General features: G+C 37.0%; 1 protein-coding gene across 26 annotated transcripts in view; it reads left to right on the forward strand.

Annotated features, from left to right (window-relative positions):
• The window catches only part of NRXN1 (neurexin 1), a 736,627-nt gene that overhangs the window by 352,690 nt on the left and 367,228 nt on the right, over nt 1-16,709 (forward strand). For all 26 annotated transcript variants that reach the window (XM_074817633.1, XM_074817632.1, XM_074817635.1 and 23 more), the window contains 2 exons: nt 1,816-2,197; nt 2,734-2,924. In XM_074817633.1, the coding sequence (XP_074673734.1) occupies nt 1,816-2,197; nt 2,734-2,924 (573 nt within the window). The remainder of the gene's footprint in view (nt 1-1,815; nt 2,198-2,733; nt 2,925-16,709) is intronic.

Genomic DNA, 16,709 nt, shown 5'->3' on the forward strand with positions numbered 1-16,709 from the left:
AGAAAGTTACAGATTTGGCATTTTTCAAGTCAGCTTCCTGAGTCATTACTGCAAGGAAGAACTCACCTTTGCTTAATACATCAGGGGAAGTAGTATCTTCAGAACTGATGTTTAGAAACAAGCATATCGGGAAGACTGTCCTTGGGGATTAAGGTGCCTCTAGCAGTGCTCAGCCATATGACTGCAAATCCCAGATGCCGATGATGTTCAATGACATCAGTAAAGTTATTTCTTATGTAGAATGCGTCCTGAAGCTAAGTAAACTGCTTGTAAATATTTATCATAAATTATTAGAGCAATTTTGGTGTGTGTGTGGTCTGAATGGTGTTAAAGCTTGCAGACCTATTTTCACTGTAGCTTCACTGATGCTTGTATTTGTATGTCAGTGCTGTGACTTAACCTGTTTGTGAATCCATCTCCCTGGGCAAAGCCCTTATCTTTTCCCTGATCACACACATGTACACAAACACTTGCTTATAAAATCTGTGGAGGTACAGCTGTTTAAGTCTGCCTCAGGGTTTTCTGCACCTCTGCTAAATATGTCCGGCCTGGGTCAGAGCTCACACTCTCTCCTCTTGGAATAGCATGTTCAGGGAAGGACAGAGGGGACTCAGCCTGCCCACAGGTTTGCACTGCAACTGTGGGAACTTGTATTACAGAGCAGTTTTATGCCAGTATTTACTCCAGCTTGACTAGGTCTGCTGTTCACCTTCTTTGTACTCCATGAGAGACATGAAACAGCTAAGGAACGGGGAAATCTAGGCCATGGTTTGCAAAAGGGGCATAAAATTGATTAGTAATAAAAAGCTGTTTTGTCATCATACCCACACAACGTGACCATGAATCAGCCTTGTGAGAGTACTGTCCTACTTCTTTAAAATAAGCATGGAAAAAAAATCTAAGCTTTGTTAAAAAAGGGAACTCTTCAGTGGACACAATTTTGATGTGCTGGGTAAGGTATTTAATAACTAGCTTAAAAACTTAACTCACTGGTACTCAGTGTACCCTGATCTTTTCCTTCAGATTAGCTATACAGTCAGCAAATTTTGGGCTTTCTGCTGTGCAGGAGTCCTTGCATGACAAAGAAAGACTCAAAGGTATCTGTGAGGCTTGGTTTTGGCCACCTTTCTGATGTAAACGAGTCCCTTGATATTTTCAGGATTACAAGACACTGGCACACACCCTTGCTACATGCTTTCTGCTTCATCCATCGCTTAGGCTCTGCCCCTTTCTCCCATGGTTTATCCCCATGGTACGAAGCTAGTTGCTTTCAAAGAAGGCTCTGTCCACCCTTGCAGCACAGAGCTGGCGTTAATATACCTAAGACAGCTTAAACAGGAATCCTTCCTCTCTCTTGCCAAATCATGCACTTTTAAGCAAAACATGTGGAGTAATATCCCCCAAAGTGTTATGTCCTTCTTCCATGAAATGCTAGTGTTGTAGTTTTAGCTCTGAGATTTGCCTTTGTGATCTTCATGTCATGTTAATTAATTGCACTTGCATATAATAAAACCATGTGTCTGGTTAAGTGTAACCAAAGTGAGGGATTTTGTTGGCCGTTTGATGTACTGTGGTATTGTGTTTCAGTTTAGAAATCTTGCTTGTTGGCCTTATCCAAACATAGTGAACTCAGTTGAAGGCCTCCCAGATGTTTACCAGTATTTTGGATCAATTTAGAAGAATCCTTTTTGGAGCCAAGAATTGGCCTTGCACATTCTGAAAAGTGTGAAATTGATGCAGATGCTTAATCACATGATGTGCTTTTGGACCTCCCATTTCAGATGCTAATGTGTGTTTTCTTGTTATTATTTAAAGGTCAAATGGCTGGTGACCACACACGGCTGGAATTCCACAATATAGAAACAGGAATAATAACAGAACGGCGCTACCTGTCTTCTGTGCCTTCTAATTTCATTGGGCATCTACAGAGTCTTACATTTAATGGCATGGCATACATTGACTTATGTAAAAATGGAGACATCGATTATTGTGAGCTAAATGCAAGATTTGGGTTCAGGAACATCATAGCAGACCCTGTAACCTTTAAAACAAAAGCAAGTTATGTTGCATTGGCCACGCTACAAGCATATACATCTATGCACCTTTTTTTCCAGTTCAAAACAACCTCTCTGGATGGATTGATACTTTATAACAGTGGCGATGGAAATGATTTCATTGTGGTTGAATTAGTAAAAGGGTATGTATGGATCAGCATAATGAAAAAAAGCAGTCTATTCAAAATGTCCATATACAGGAGAAATACAAGGGAAAGTTTAGGGTACAAATCTTTATCTGACTGGACATATATGATTGATGAATGTTTCTTCATGTTAAACTTCATATGCTTTATTGTGACTCTTTCTTTCAGATGAAGCTAGATGCCTGAAAAATATGAAAATAAATAATAGGTATAACTTCTATAGTGTTTACCACAAAGAAGTACTAGTTTGTAGCCTTCCTCTTGTTCTCTCTCTGCGTATGTATGCATGTATGTGTTGGTACATGGAATGCTCGTTACTCTCCAGAAACTTGGGACTGCATCTCAGCTCATCTAAACAAAAATGGTGATTTCTCTGAATTAAGGTTGTTTCCCCATCTGGCATTCATTGTTTCTTTGGTTTTACTAGCACTACTGAGGAGTACAAGGAAATAGGAAATATTAGACATATTAATTAGTGCCCCCCTGCTATGTAAAGAAAAAGGAAACTTTTCCAATTTTTTCTCTTTTCCCAGGTATTTACACTATGTATTTGACTTGGGAAATGGTGCAAATCTCATCAAAGGAAGTTCTAATAAACCTCTGAATGACAACCAGTGGCATAATGTGATGATATCAAGGGATACCAACAATCTCCACACTGTAAAGATTGACAATAAAATCACAACACAGAGCACGGCAGGAGCCAGAAATTTAGATCTCAAAAGTAAGTACAGTAATTCCTGTATAACCTACAGTGAGGGTCATTACAGAATGATAAACTGAATAAATCATGTACGTAAAGTACAGTATAATTTTGTAATACCATATGAAATGTTTTATTTTATAATAATATGATCACAAGAGATGACATCTTCTTTATGTTAGCCTGACAATGCCAGTTTAGTAGTAGATCTGCACAGTTAAGTACAACTTTAAATGTGTGAAAATGCCACAGGAAAGAAGTAGGAAATGGTAAGAACACAGAGCAGCCCATACATACCGAAAGATAGTTGGAGGACTGAAGGAGCTCTAAAATGTCTACGAAAAAAGCTTGATTTTTACATGAGCAGAAGTTATGTAAGTGGTGTGCAGAAACCACAGCCCAAGTTTTACAGTATGACTACAAAGGCTTTGCAGAACTGATGATCTATGTTAGAGAATTGGGGAACACTTTGAGCTGTCCCCCACTGTTCAGTATTCCACATAAAACCTACCTTTTGTTGGGAAAATAAATGCAATGCAGTATTTTGATATCATAAAATACCTCGTAAGTCAGTCCTCCAGTGAATCAGTTATAAATGCAAGTTGCCAGATGTGTAGAACTATAAACATACCCACCTAAATATCTAATGTGTTGTAATTTCAGTTGCAGGGTGGGATAACTTTGCTTTATAAGTCTAAAACTATGTTTTATAGGTCCAGCTAGATTCTTAAGATCCATTTTTATAAACCAAACTGACATATATGTATATTTTAAAATAGGTAATAGTAATCAATTGTAAGGATGGGCTTCTGTAAAGCTAATTTGCATCAGAGGAAAATATCTTTTTGAAAGGATGCATAGGTATACTTTTTAAATACTGCCTACCTGATCAGACATAAGAAAATATGTTCTGGTCATGTGAAAAAGTATCGTGTATTTTAACATTCTTTATAAAAATTCTTATTAGGAAAACCAAAATTTCATAACAGTCAAAGAAAACTTAATATTTCAAAAGCCCTGATGTTCAAAGTAGATATTAATATTCCATCAAGAACTTATTCCTTGCTGGATTTTCTTTTAACTACCTCTGAGTCACAGATAATGAGCTGACCTTAGTAATTATTCTGGATTTTCTGATATTTTACATGTTTGCTTCACTTGAAAGTGCTATTAAGATTGTAAGAAAGACTGTGAAAACTGTGTCTTGATATATCATAACCTTCAGTAAGAGATTCTTTATCAGAAATGCTTGGGTTATAAATTAAAGCTTTTTGGATGTGGCTCATGCTCCATTCTCAAATTTGTATTTGAAATTTGTTTCATGTTATTTCTCATTTTTGCATTCTTGTAAACATGGTCAATGTTTATTGAGACAATGTAATATTTCAGCGTTATTTCTGATACTGTAGTGAAAGCATCCACCTTATTCTTTCACATTTTTTGCAATAATAAGTACTACTTATGCATATGTGTAGGTATGTATATGTATTTAATCTGCTTTTTTTTCTCAGTATATTAATTAGTCATGAGTAGGAAAAATAATCCTGTTAAGAAGTGATAACTAAGTGAACGCAGTCATTTTATTCAACATCGTTTTCAAACTGAATGTGGTGTTGAGGTATGGCGCTTTATTAAAGAAAAAAAACTTTGAACAATGTGCGTGATGAAGGCACTAGAGGGCACTGTTATTTCACTAAATGCACTGCATAGTGCGTTCACAGAGAAAGCTCATCAGCGAAGATAACCTATAAAATCCAAAATTTCTTTGTTTTCTTCACTTTGAAAATTCTACTTTGCTTTACCCTTTTGAAGTAAAACTGTATCCATAGCTGGTGAATTTTCTAACCTTGAATTCCATTGGAAAAAAACTGAAGAACATGAAAAAACATACTGAGATTTTGAAGTGAGGGAGGTGAATTGTATTAGATGCTGATTTTCTGTAATTCACCACCCAGGAAATGTGTCTAGTAAAAGAACAACAAAACTGACATATTCAGTACAGTAATATATAGTCAGCGTCGTTCTCAAACTGGTCTAGCATACACAGGTCCTCAACCTCTGTCTTCTTATAGTAGTATGTTTCATTTTATTTTTTAATGTGTTCTATCATATTTTGCTCAGTCAGCTTCCCTTAAATATGGCACAGCACCTATCATGAAAATTTTTGTTGGATTGTTGGGGGAGTTCAAGCTGGTACATTTTAGCCAGCAGGCTAAAAAGGAGAAAAAAATGCCTTTCATTATTGGTTTTTCTTCCTTTGTATTCAGTTGAAATGCTTTCCTGTAGCTTGCTCTTTTCTATTTTATGTCAGTGTTTCTTATGATAACACATCTCTGTTATGCTATCAACACTCCAGATATTTTACTGATACAAGCAGCTATGGTTAATTCATTGTCCTGTATTATTTTAGCCCTAGCAAAAAAGCAAATTCAAAATTGTACTTCCTGCTAGTTATACCAATAATTCCGTTTAACCAGAGTTAGCATTGGGTGAAACAGAAATGTGTACAGATTACATAGACTCTGCAGCCTGTCTGAGTAATTGTAGACTTGCCAGATTTCAGATGCTGAAATCCAGGCTAATCCTGGAAAGATAAATCACATATATGCAGTTTTTTGCAAATGCACAGTGAATTTGGTACGAAGATATGGCACAGATTGTGTTGTAGAGCCTGCACAGCATGCCAGTTGTCTGGGAAAGCAGACAGTTGCCATAAAGGTATGGGAGAGAATTTCCACTACACGTTTCCTTTTAGGTGTAGGTGTGGCTATGTAACATAGAAAGTTCATTATTACAGACATGGGTTCCCTGCATAACCTCTGGTACAATTTCAGTGGAGTGGGTACCTGTGGAAACGCTTATATTAAATTCTCCAGGTTAATTATTGATGTAATTAGATGGGTAAATTATAAATTGGAGACAAAGAAATGAGTGAAAACAGTTCTGTGTTTGGATTCCAAGAACTGTGTTATTTTTCCTAGTAAAGAAAATCAGCAAAGTGTACCTGGGTGCAGTTCTAGCAGATAACCCCTGAAGATAAATGAGTCTTAACAGCAAAGGCAATGCAGCTCAAGCCTGCCAACATGCAGTTACACAGCAAAGTTCCTTTCACGTATTTCATGAGCAGATTCCCTGTCCTGCTTTTCAGATGGTTAGCACGGGTACAATTCAAGGCCTTCACAGACCGAAAGAGTTGGGTGGAGGGGAATTCTTGCTGCTGTACTTGATGCGGTGCTCTTACAGTCTGAGGGGTCTGAGTCGCCTTGAAGGGGCACAAAAATGCAAGTGGCATTGGACTTGTGCTCTTATTCCTCACTGTTGCCAAAGAAAAGATGTCTCCTTTGTTCTGACTGTAGGTATTATAACATCTGTAATACCTCTTCCCTCTCCATGTTTTCATCCTGTGGTGTGAGAAATTGGAGTTCTGTCAGAATTTTTTTATAAATATTTCAGTACACGTGATCTGCTTTCGAGGAGGAGGAACATCCTCAAGCATGACTTTGTATCCACTTACCTGCTAGAGTTTAATCTTCCTTTTGCTTCTCTGCTACACATATAGGTACTATTTTAATCCTCAGAGTTTTCACCCACTTTCTTTAAACAGAAAGCATCCAAAACCCTACAAAAATCCACTCAATTCTATTGGAAGATCTGTCAGAAAATTAAATATTTTAGCATTTTATTTATAAATTGAAATGAAAAGTTGAAATACCTCACTCTTACAAAATGAAAAGCTCAGGAATGCTGCTGTTACTTTAGATTTAACAATAAGTAGTTAAAAACTTTTCTCTGAATTGGTTCAGTACTTCAGTATCTCATCCTATTCCAGACTTTCTAGCTATGCTGTATTTCACCAGGATGAACTGCAGTCATCCTAATTTTGATATTGGGCTAACTATATTTTCTTTTTAAAAGGAAATCATCATCACAAAAAAAATCCTACCCAACACAACGTTTATGGTTTAATTTTTGCTGCCTGTGCATCATTTCATACATTTTTAAGACCTGCTTTTTTGAATTGGCATCCATACATTCAACTTGTCTCACTGTTATCCATTCCACATGGCCTTCCCAAATGTCAATTTTAGAGTCCATTTTAAGTCATATGTTATTACTGTGCCATTATATCACATATATCACATATATCACATATATCAAAAAATGCTGTTCATATTAGAGCATGTATCAGAATCAACTTTCTTGGATTTCAAAAACGTGTCTGGATCTCTTGTTGTGTGTTTTATTTCTATAGCTTTGCACTGGCCTCTGGCTTCCTCTATTCCTTTGTGAGATATGGCTCCTTTTGCTATATATATTTCCTTTTTCATTTGCCATTTTCTCCAATAATGTGAAAACAGTCTAGTCTGAAGCATCTGAAAGAAAACTAATCATATTAATTTCTAGTATCACCTCAGTGGTTTTACAAATACACTGAAATATACTTCTTCCATGCACATAAAGACTCACTTGGCAATTAATTCATCCTTGTAAACTTTTAATGCAATTAACTAAATAATCAGTAGATCTACTAGCCTGGCATATTCACTGATAATTCGTAATAGTCACTTAATCTATTGATGTTTCATTTGCCTGTCAAAGCAGGTTATTCATGCTATGCAAAACTGAGCTGAATTCGTCTTGATCATAAAGAAGGTTTCCTGTTCCAGCAAGGGAAATTGAAATTATTTCAATTTCATATATTTGTTCCTGTTGTTTTATATTGAGCCCATTATTATTTTTGCTGCAGTATATCTTCTTTTCTATATTACAAGGTCTCTATCAACTGCAGTGATCCTTCATATTTCTATTACTACGAAACAAAGCTTTAAGAAGCACAGAAAAGTATTTTATATAAAAACACATCTTTGTATAAATGAACGAGTATAAATGCTTAAATTTATCAAATAAACATGCATGAGCTAATTGTAATGACCTTGCCAGTGGGCTGTGAACTCCTCATGCAGAAATAACGTTGTGTTCCAAATGCAGAGTTCCAAATACTGTCAACAGCAAATAGATCTTCCTAATGTGACCTGTTGGAGTAGACAATGGCAAATGCAGCTGTGGTCTTCCTGACAGTGTTGGGAAAGCAGCCTCTGTACAGAGGGAAAAATAAGGGAATTAACTGAGAGCTCTTTGAGACTTCCTATGCAGCAAAGGTATAGGGGCAGATTAACAATAGGAGACTGGACAAACCGATCTAATGCAAATTCCTTTATCCTCCTTTCTTTGCAACTTCTCACATACTGCTTCTAAACAGCTATACTGTCTACCAGGCTGTGAAAATAGTTTTGGCAATGCTAAGCCTTCAGAAATTGTGTCCAAATTTCCAAAATTATGAGATGGGGAAAAAATTAAAAATTCACTCCAGTACTTCTGAATTAAATAAAATTAAAGAAAATACTCTAGTGTTTATGCTGAGCTCTGTGAAAACAACATTGCAGTAGTCTTTCAGATCACTCCATGGTGAGGGAAAGTTTTTGCTTTCTGCTTCTTCTCCCCTGCTCTTTTCAGTCTCTTACACACATACAAATGTATAGATTTGCCTATATTCCTACAGCTGTTTGGCAAGCAGGTTATTACCATTGCTGATTTTGGAATTTCTTTCAAGCCATTCTGGAATACTAAGTTATGCTAAGGATAATACAGGAAACATGTATGCTCTTAAAACTTACCCCCAAAAAATCTGGATATTTAGTGTAAATACATCCCACTGAATCCTAGCACTCCCTCAGCCAAGAAGCACATCCTAAACTTGTTTACAAAATGTGCTGCTGTGGGTATGAGGGCACCATCCTCGTGGATCTTGGCATCCTGACCGAGCAGTCCTTTTTTGCAAAAGAGCTGCTTCATGTAATAACCTCAGAGTCTGGAGGTGATTGTCTTGATCAAGAGGTTGGTAATATTATATAAAAAGTTTCTGTCTGCAAACCTACGTTCAAAATGAGAATGCTTAACCTCTCAGGTTTTTGGTAGCTTTATGTGGAGAGAGTCTTTCCTGAAGCATCAATTCTGTGGGAGATGGATTACCACGCACATTTATATGGCAATTAGATTTTATTATTTACCATTTAACATGCATCACCATCTTTCCTCACAGTCCATTGGACAAGCAGAATGCTTTGGTTTTAAATCTGTTTAATCTTTTTCAATGCCAGTGCTTCAGGGGAGAAAAATAAGCAAAGAGAAAGAAAGTGGCTGGGAATCTGAGAATCAAGAAATCAAGAAAATGTTAAATATTTTTGTGTAACTGTTTCTTATTTGAGAATACACGTTGTTTGCGAATGGAATTCTTGGGGAATGGTGTAGTTTAACCTGGAGAAATCTAGGGGAATGTTTAGACTTGAGCACCTACCTTTTGAGTATCTACTTTTGTCTATTGAAACTTAACTGCTAAGGACATTGTCATGTGGCTGCTGTTTCCCACACACGCACACACTTTCTGTCACACAGCTTTACTTGCTTGTGAAACATAGTCATATTTGCATTAAGCAGTTATGAACAGAGCCAAAAACTGTATTGGGAATGGAAACTGAGCACCAAGAGGTGAATGTGGAAGTGGAGAGCGCATTCAGCAGCGCTGAAATGGAAAGCAGTGAGCAGCATAGGAATAGCATGAGAAGAAGTTTCTAAACAGAAACATATTTGTACCAAGTGCAGAAAGTCTTCAATACACTTACAAGAGTAGCGTGGGTGTGAGTAGTGTGATGGAATCAGGAGACTTGGAGAAAGGTGAAGCAGCAAGTGTATCTCCAGTGTGGACTGCCTTACAGCAGTACCAATCCTACAGATTGGTGGCAAGAGAAATCTGTAAGGTGCTCTTCCTGGTGCACCCATCAACTGTAAGTTCTCTCTCGTACCTCTTAATTCTCTCTGCCTCTTTTTCTGTCGGTGCGGATTAGGGTGCAGTACTATGATGCAACTGTAAAAAGAACAATATCAGCCAAAGGAGGAAATATCTTCAAAGTTAAGTTCTCCTGACAAATAACTACAATATGTCCTATATGCCAATAAGGATGACTAAAGAAAACCCACAGTGCCAGCATTTCAGTGCTGGTAATAACGTTTGGGGGTTTTTTAATACCTTTAATGGAGTATTCAGGGAAGATACTGAAAGGAGCATAGAATTGGGCTGAAAAGATTAGTTTCTATATTCCTTCCCAAAAGAGCAACTTTCTAACCCATAAATTCCTTTTTTTTTTTTTTTTTTTTTTTTGCCTGTAAACATTTTGCCCTGCTTAGTTATCAGTACAGGGAATGTGGAAGACAGAAGGCACCACCTGTCACATCATACAGTTGCCTCTTGCCCAAAGTATTGGGAAGGACAGATAATTCAGCAGAGCCTGGACAGGTAAACTAGCTGCCCTTTCCCTTCTTAGGTGAGAGAGTGTCTAAAAGTGATGGAATTCATTGCTCCAAGAGGAAAAATATTTGAAAAGCCTACTTTTCTTCAAAAAAAAAAAAAAAAATCACATCAAACCCAAAAGACTTCAACCACAAATCAATACTTGAAGCTACAGAATGGACTCTTTGAAGTGAATAAGTGGGCATAAAACACTAAGTTTACATGTTCATGTCTTCCCTCAAGTGCCCTTGCAAGTGGTAGACAAAATTCAGTCATGCTTTGCTCTGGCACCAATCAGGCCTGTGAATGCACAGCAAGTGCATATTCTCTACTGTAAAGGGAGATTTGAAAAGCCATATGCTGGAGTATATGTGCCACAGAAGCTGTGAGGATGCATCCTTTAAGTCTTTGTCAACTGTCCTTCAATTTATTATTGGATTATGATCACAGCAAGCTTCTTGATTTATTCAAAAAAGAACAATTCTATTTCATCAACACTTTTAAAGGATCAATTTTTTTTTTTTATATGGAACAAGAAGTAAGCATTTAGTCATGAATAATGATAGTGGGAAGAGACTAGAATTGTCCCTCACTGCTATTCAGGCCCAATTACTTTTCTAAAGTGTGTGTTGAAACCCCATATCTGAAAGAAAAGTCACCACTCTGCCTATTGCACAAAGTAAATAGTAGGTAGATGCTTTTGTATGTTGGAGAGGGGAGAAGGTCATCAAGGACAAGTAGGCTCCTGTATTTCATTGAATGTCAAAGGCATCTAGATGCCTACCTGACATTTTTATTTGAGACAGTATCCCTTGATTCAAAATCAGGATGTTGTCTATTGTGTTTAAGTCACTACATATTCAGCTTCTGTGTGAGTAATTTATTTTCACATTACAGTTGCCTCAAAAATACCATAAGTTGAGATTGTATGGGTCTTATGTTGAGTTCCACCTGGTGCTTCATTGTGCAACTATTAAGATCCTACAAAGTGATTTCTATTGATCTTGTTAACAGCAAATCAACTGTTTTATGAAGGACTTGAAGAAAGTGAGCACTTTTTTCTTTTGAGATTAGACTTTCTCTGTAGTATTTCTCAGTCTTTGCAGTCTTCATTCCTCTTTGCCTGCCTGAGGGAAGAAGCTGTTATATGCTTGATCATTTTGAAATAGTGTATTTGGAGAAAAGTGTGCCTGACACCTCAGCTTCACCACAGCCAGATGTTTCTTTGCATTTTCATATGTCATATGAAGGAATTGCAGAGATGCCTGTTGTGCTTTCAGAACCCACTATGTTATGCCAAGGCTATCCATCTCTTTCTTGGGGAGTAATACCATTCTAGTACATTGCAGAAGCACTCTTGTTCCTAGCTGTAGTAGTGATTTAGTACAAGGTGACATTAGAAACAAGACAGAGAAACTTCTAAAATGAAAGAGAAATTAAAAGAATAGCTGGAAATAGAGTTGAAACCAGCAGCACAACAAGATCTGAAGGGAGAGAATGTCTGTTTTTGGAGGGAGTGATGGATTTGAAGAAGGCTTTGTGCAGTCATATAAAAATATTCCAGGGATATTGTTTTTATGGGTTATGAAAAAGCCAAGCCACAATTCCTTCTACTGTTTTATTTCTTTTTGTTTTGTTTCCACTCATACATGAAACCATATTTGAATGAATGGTGTTCATTTCTTGTCAAGATGGTGTTCAAGAAATGAACACCAGATATGTACAAAACATACAGATTTTTGAGAGTAAAGAAGCCTAACTGTATCCTGGTTAAACTCCTTGTTCCCCGAGCAGTATTTACATGTTGCTGTTACCATTATAAACACATGGATAATAATTCCCTCTCTACTAGTGCTTGAAGACAATGGTAGTCATTAAACTAAATGAATAGTTTTTGCACACCAGCACATATCACATAAGAATTCTTGGGTGTGGACACAAACCAGGGAAAGAGGAAAATCTCTGAGGTGACCTGGCAGCAATATCAGTAGACCCAAATAAAATACTTCTGCTACTTATTCAGAAAAGAAATAAATGGAACAGTATCTTCAATTTTTATTTTATGTGTCTTTGGTTTAGTGTTTGTAAAATTCTTACTTTGAAGAAATGTAGACAAGCATTTGTAAAGTTCTTATTTTGAAGAAATGTAGACACTTGAGATAAAAAAAGGATGGGTTATTACAGAAGGATTTGGCAGTATTTGTTTCGCCAGCAGTTGTGTGACTCACTGTTGTGTGGTGTTCTGTGTGTTTTTTCATAAGTGTGATTCCAATAATGAATACATTGAGAACTTGGGTTCATTTATTAGCTAGCAATTTGTTTCTGTGTTAAATTCACTTGTTCCTCAAAGCACAAATCAGCTCGAAGTCAGAAAAGGGATACAGAGGTGTAAATAGGAAAATTCCTGTTGGAATAAATGAAGATCTACATTACCTGTAAAAGATACCAATTAAACCCACTAAACTATTCTCTTTGTTAGTGTTTATGATATAACTGACCAGTACTATTATTGCCATGATTTATAGGTGTATCTCTGGAAGTGCATCCTTCCAGTTGATTCTTCTGGCCTGCAGTGATCATGCCAGTGAGAAACACTGTAACATACTTCTTTTTTTGGCCTCAGAAAAATGAAGAGAGGAAAAAATCCTTCCTCTCTAAATAAAAAGGCATAACTCTGTGTGCTGACTCCTAATATAAGTAAGAAGAGAGTTGTGAGATTAAGGACTATCTGCTTTATTTGAAGCTTCTCCAGACATCAGAAGATCTTGGAGCACTCTGTTCCCTCACCCATTTCTTTATGCCAGTTGATATATTTTATATACATTGGTTATTTTCCTTTATAAATGAAGGAAAGTCAGGATGGTTATGAAAAAGATGGATTTTTTTTCAGGAGTATATTTAAAAATCAAAATAAACTTCAGACGAAAATACATGCAGAAAAGGCAATAACTAAACTTTAGTTCCAGAAACTACGGTTAGCACTGTAATACAAGTATATCCCTATCTATACGTACTTAAGAAATGCTCATCTGTTGAAAGAAAGAAACAGAAGAATTGCATTTTCCATTGTGCACAACTCCTGAAATGGTCACCCATTTTCAGTTGTAGCAGTGTTGCATTAGTATTGCAATTAGGCTACAGCTGGTTTAGGTAGTGTCATGATCTCATACTATTGATCTGATGAACTGTGATACCTTACTTAATGAAATAACTTACACGTAATTTCTAAGGGTAAGTAGGCAGATACACAACCAAGAGATTAATCCTGGTTTAGAGCATGTAACATTTCCAGTAGTAAAGTTGTACTTACATAAGAAGTGAGAACTAGGAGAAAACCTGAGAATTTGCATTGTACTGTGCTGATTCCTCTGATCTCTTTTAGTGGGACAAGCTTTATCTTTTCTGAACCTCTGCTAATGCACATTCACCATACAAATATTTTCATTAATGATATTTTCTGCAATTCTGTGTTGTCTGAATTTCTAATGGATAGGGTTTTGTAGGAAACTACTTCTTCATTGTCATGAACGTGAAAATGAAGCATGTGATTAACTGAAACTGCTATGCAAAACATTTGTGTATTAATAAAACATCTGAGTATTAATTCCAGAGCCTATCCCTTAATAAAATTTTGTCTCTGAGTGAGTGTTTTTATGCCATCAGCAGCAAACTCAAAGCACATTTGATATTAAATCTGGGAAATGTTTAGCCCATAGTCATAAAAAATACTTGTATGTACTTTATAAAAGGCAAAGTCTAACAGTCAATATAACCATATGTATTAGTGTAGTGTATTAGCTAGTGCAAAAGCAGAACTCAAGTTATTTTGCACACCAACAAACTTAATAAACTGCCCGGAACATGTCTTTGTGGAAACTGTATCTTCAATAATATAATGATGATTTCTAATAGTCTTAAGGAACTATAAGTAAACAGTAGAGTTACAGTTTATTTAGAGTCAATGTATTGTACTTCCGTGCATACAATACCTAGTTGAAGACATTTCAATGTATATTTTCAGGAGCAAATATTCTGAGTTCAGGTTCATATGCTGGCACACTGACCGGGACTTCTATTAGCCATTCATCATAACTGACAATTGCTATGTGACTGTATATAACAATCTGAATACGCTTGAGGGGTGGATCTTAGGATTTAGCAGCGCATCGTCTGAAAGTTTGTGATTTTAAGTGTTTAACTAATCACAGAATAAAAATGGTTGGTTGGACAATATACATGTTGGGAGGTTTAAAAAGAAGCTGCCTGTGTTATGTACAATAGACCAAGTTTAACCTATTTAGCACAGAGGTGATTTTCTTAGCATTGCTCTCTGGAGTTTCCCTCATTTAAGTCTATTGGAATCAATTGAGATGAATTATCTCTCTATTCTGAGCTCACAATGACTGAAAGCACAGAACTTCAGGAAACCTGGAAGGATTTTACTTTCTAGATGTTCCACCTGAGAAAAAGATGAAGAACCTTTATCTTGAGATAGTTCAGCTGATTGAAAAATACAGAAGTTTTTCTGCTGTGAATGAATTGCATCCCATTTGTGGAAACGTGCGGATCACCATAATTTAATCTGTTATGTCTAATATCATGATTCTGAGAATTAATACTGTATCTCAAAGCTCTAGAGGAAATCAGTATCTTATTTTTCAAATTATATATGTAGACTGGAGAAAGCTTGAGGTTTCTTAGTATATGATGCTACAAAGGTTGCTAAGACTTTTGGCTGGATGGCTTATAAGATATGCATGTTCCTAAGCTTTTTATCTCTATTTCACTAATTCAAATGCAGCTGAGTTTTAGGGCTAGTATGTAGGAACTAAAAATTTTTCACAGTCTGATAGATATTTGTTTGTTTCAGGCCATTTCCTTGCAGGCAAACTGTAAACCATTACAAACAGCACGAGATTGTACCCCCTTGCAAACAAGTGTGTATGCCAGGAGAACCAGCAAAAAGTGTGACTGCGGCTAATACCGATAAGAGGGAGATTAAAATTAGCCACATGGGGTAGTGGTGATAGCTAGTATGTTCTGAGCTCTGTCACTACAAAATCCGCCTACAAAGCTTGACAAATACTTAGGAAATGAACAATTTTGCATTTGAGGTGATGCAGAACCAGTCCTTGGTACATCCTGTGGCCTAGGCTCCAAAATCATTCAGACTGGGGGATGTACTGGAAAGCACAATGTAGATTAGATTGTATGTTCAGAGAGTCTATCGAAAATTTATGCTAGCACAAAACATGTCATCAGTGAGGATTTAATGCATAGGTAGAGTAAGAATTTTGTCACTTGGTGATGCTTGAGAGTTGGACGCTCCTATAAGCACCTTCCTTCAAACAGGTTCCATGCTTCTCAGAAGCCCAGATTGTTGTCATCCTGCGTGCCTAAGGGTGCTTGCCTGTAGACATGCTCAGAGCGCTCCCACGAAGCTTGCAAAGACGGCTGCTTTTTCTGAGGCAGAGGATAACAGAGCAGGACAATAAACTCATGCAAGATGTAGGAAACCATGGTTTTATTCCTTTCTGTCTGTGACTTAAGGAATCAAGCACATCTTGCCTGCCAGGAGGAGGACTAAAGCCTTTTAGCAAGGGCTGTGTTCATGCTGAGCATGCTTCCCCTCCCTAGCCAAGCAAAGCTCAGATTCTTTTCTGCAGCATGTCTTCAGCAACAGGTATGGAAAGCACCTGGTTAAAACTATAGTCTGGCACTTAAGACACACTTTAGGGATGTGAGTTATGTTGGCTTGAAAGATCACTGTTTTGCCCACCAGAGACACCCAACATGTGAAAGAAAGGCACAATCTGAATTGTTTTAAAACAAAAAAGCATACCCTGCCTCGGTGTTTAAGAGAAAAGTTATAGTTACATCCTTTCAAAGTAAGTCTCAGAACTATGAATTACTCAAAGGAAGAAAAGCACTAGCTTTCAGGCCTAAGTTGCCCAGGGTTCATCAGAGAGCTGTTTATAATGTGTCTGTCATCGGAATTATTTTTGGCAATAAAATTCTGTTTGCTCAGTGTGCAGACTGCCATTTTATGGGCATCTAACTCACCCTGTTCCCATGTGACTGACACAAGGTATGAATTTTGGTGGGGAGAATCAGTCATTTCATGGCTTAACAATGGTATCCCTAAGTTTCTTCTTAGATGTGTCCCTAAACCCTTTGTTTCTTGGTGTGCTTTTAAATGGATGATTCTGGATATATGGACTTCACGTGTATCTTGGTGCTCCTCTTATTGCCTTTTATCTGAGTGCACTGGGTCCATAATCAGGATGATCTGAGGTCAGGTTCCCTGACTATGCTAACAACATGCATCAATACTAGATGCATTTCTAGATGGAGATTCTGTGACTGAATCCTCATCTGTGAAATAGATGCGTGTTTCTTGTGTATATGAGCTGGCACATAAATAACATGTCCAGGTGCTTCTAAGTAATGTGAAGTTTATA

Source organism: Strix aluco, chromosome 3 (assembly GCF_031877795.1).
Source record: "Strix aluco isolate bStrAlu1 chromosome 3, bStrAlu1.hap1, whole genome shotgun sequence".
In the NCBI taxonomy this organism is placed as follows: domain Eukaryota; kingdom Metazoa; phylum Chordata; class Aves; order Strigiformes; family Strigidae; genus Strix; species Strix aluco.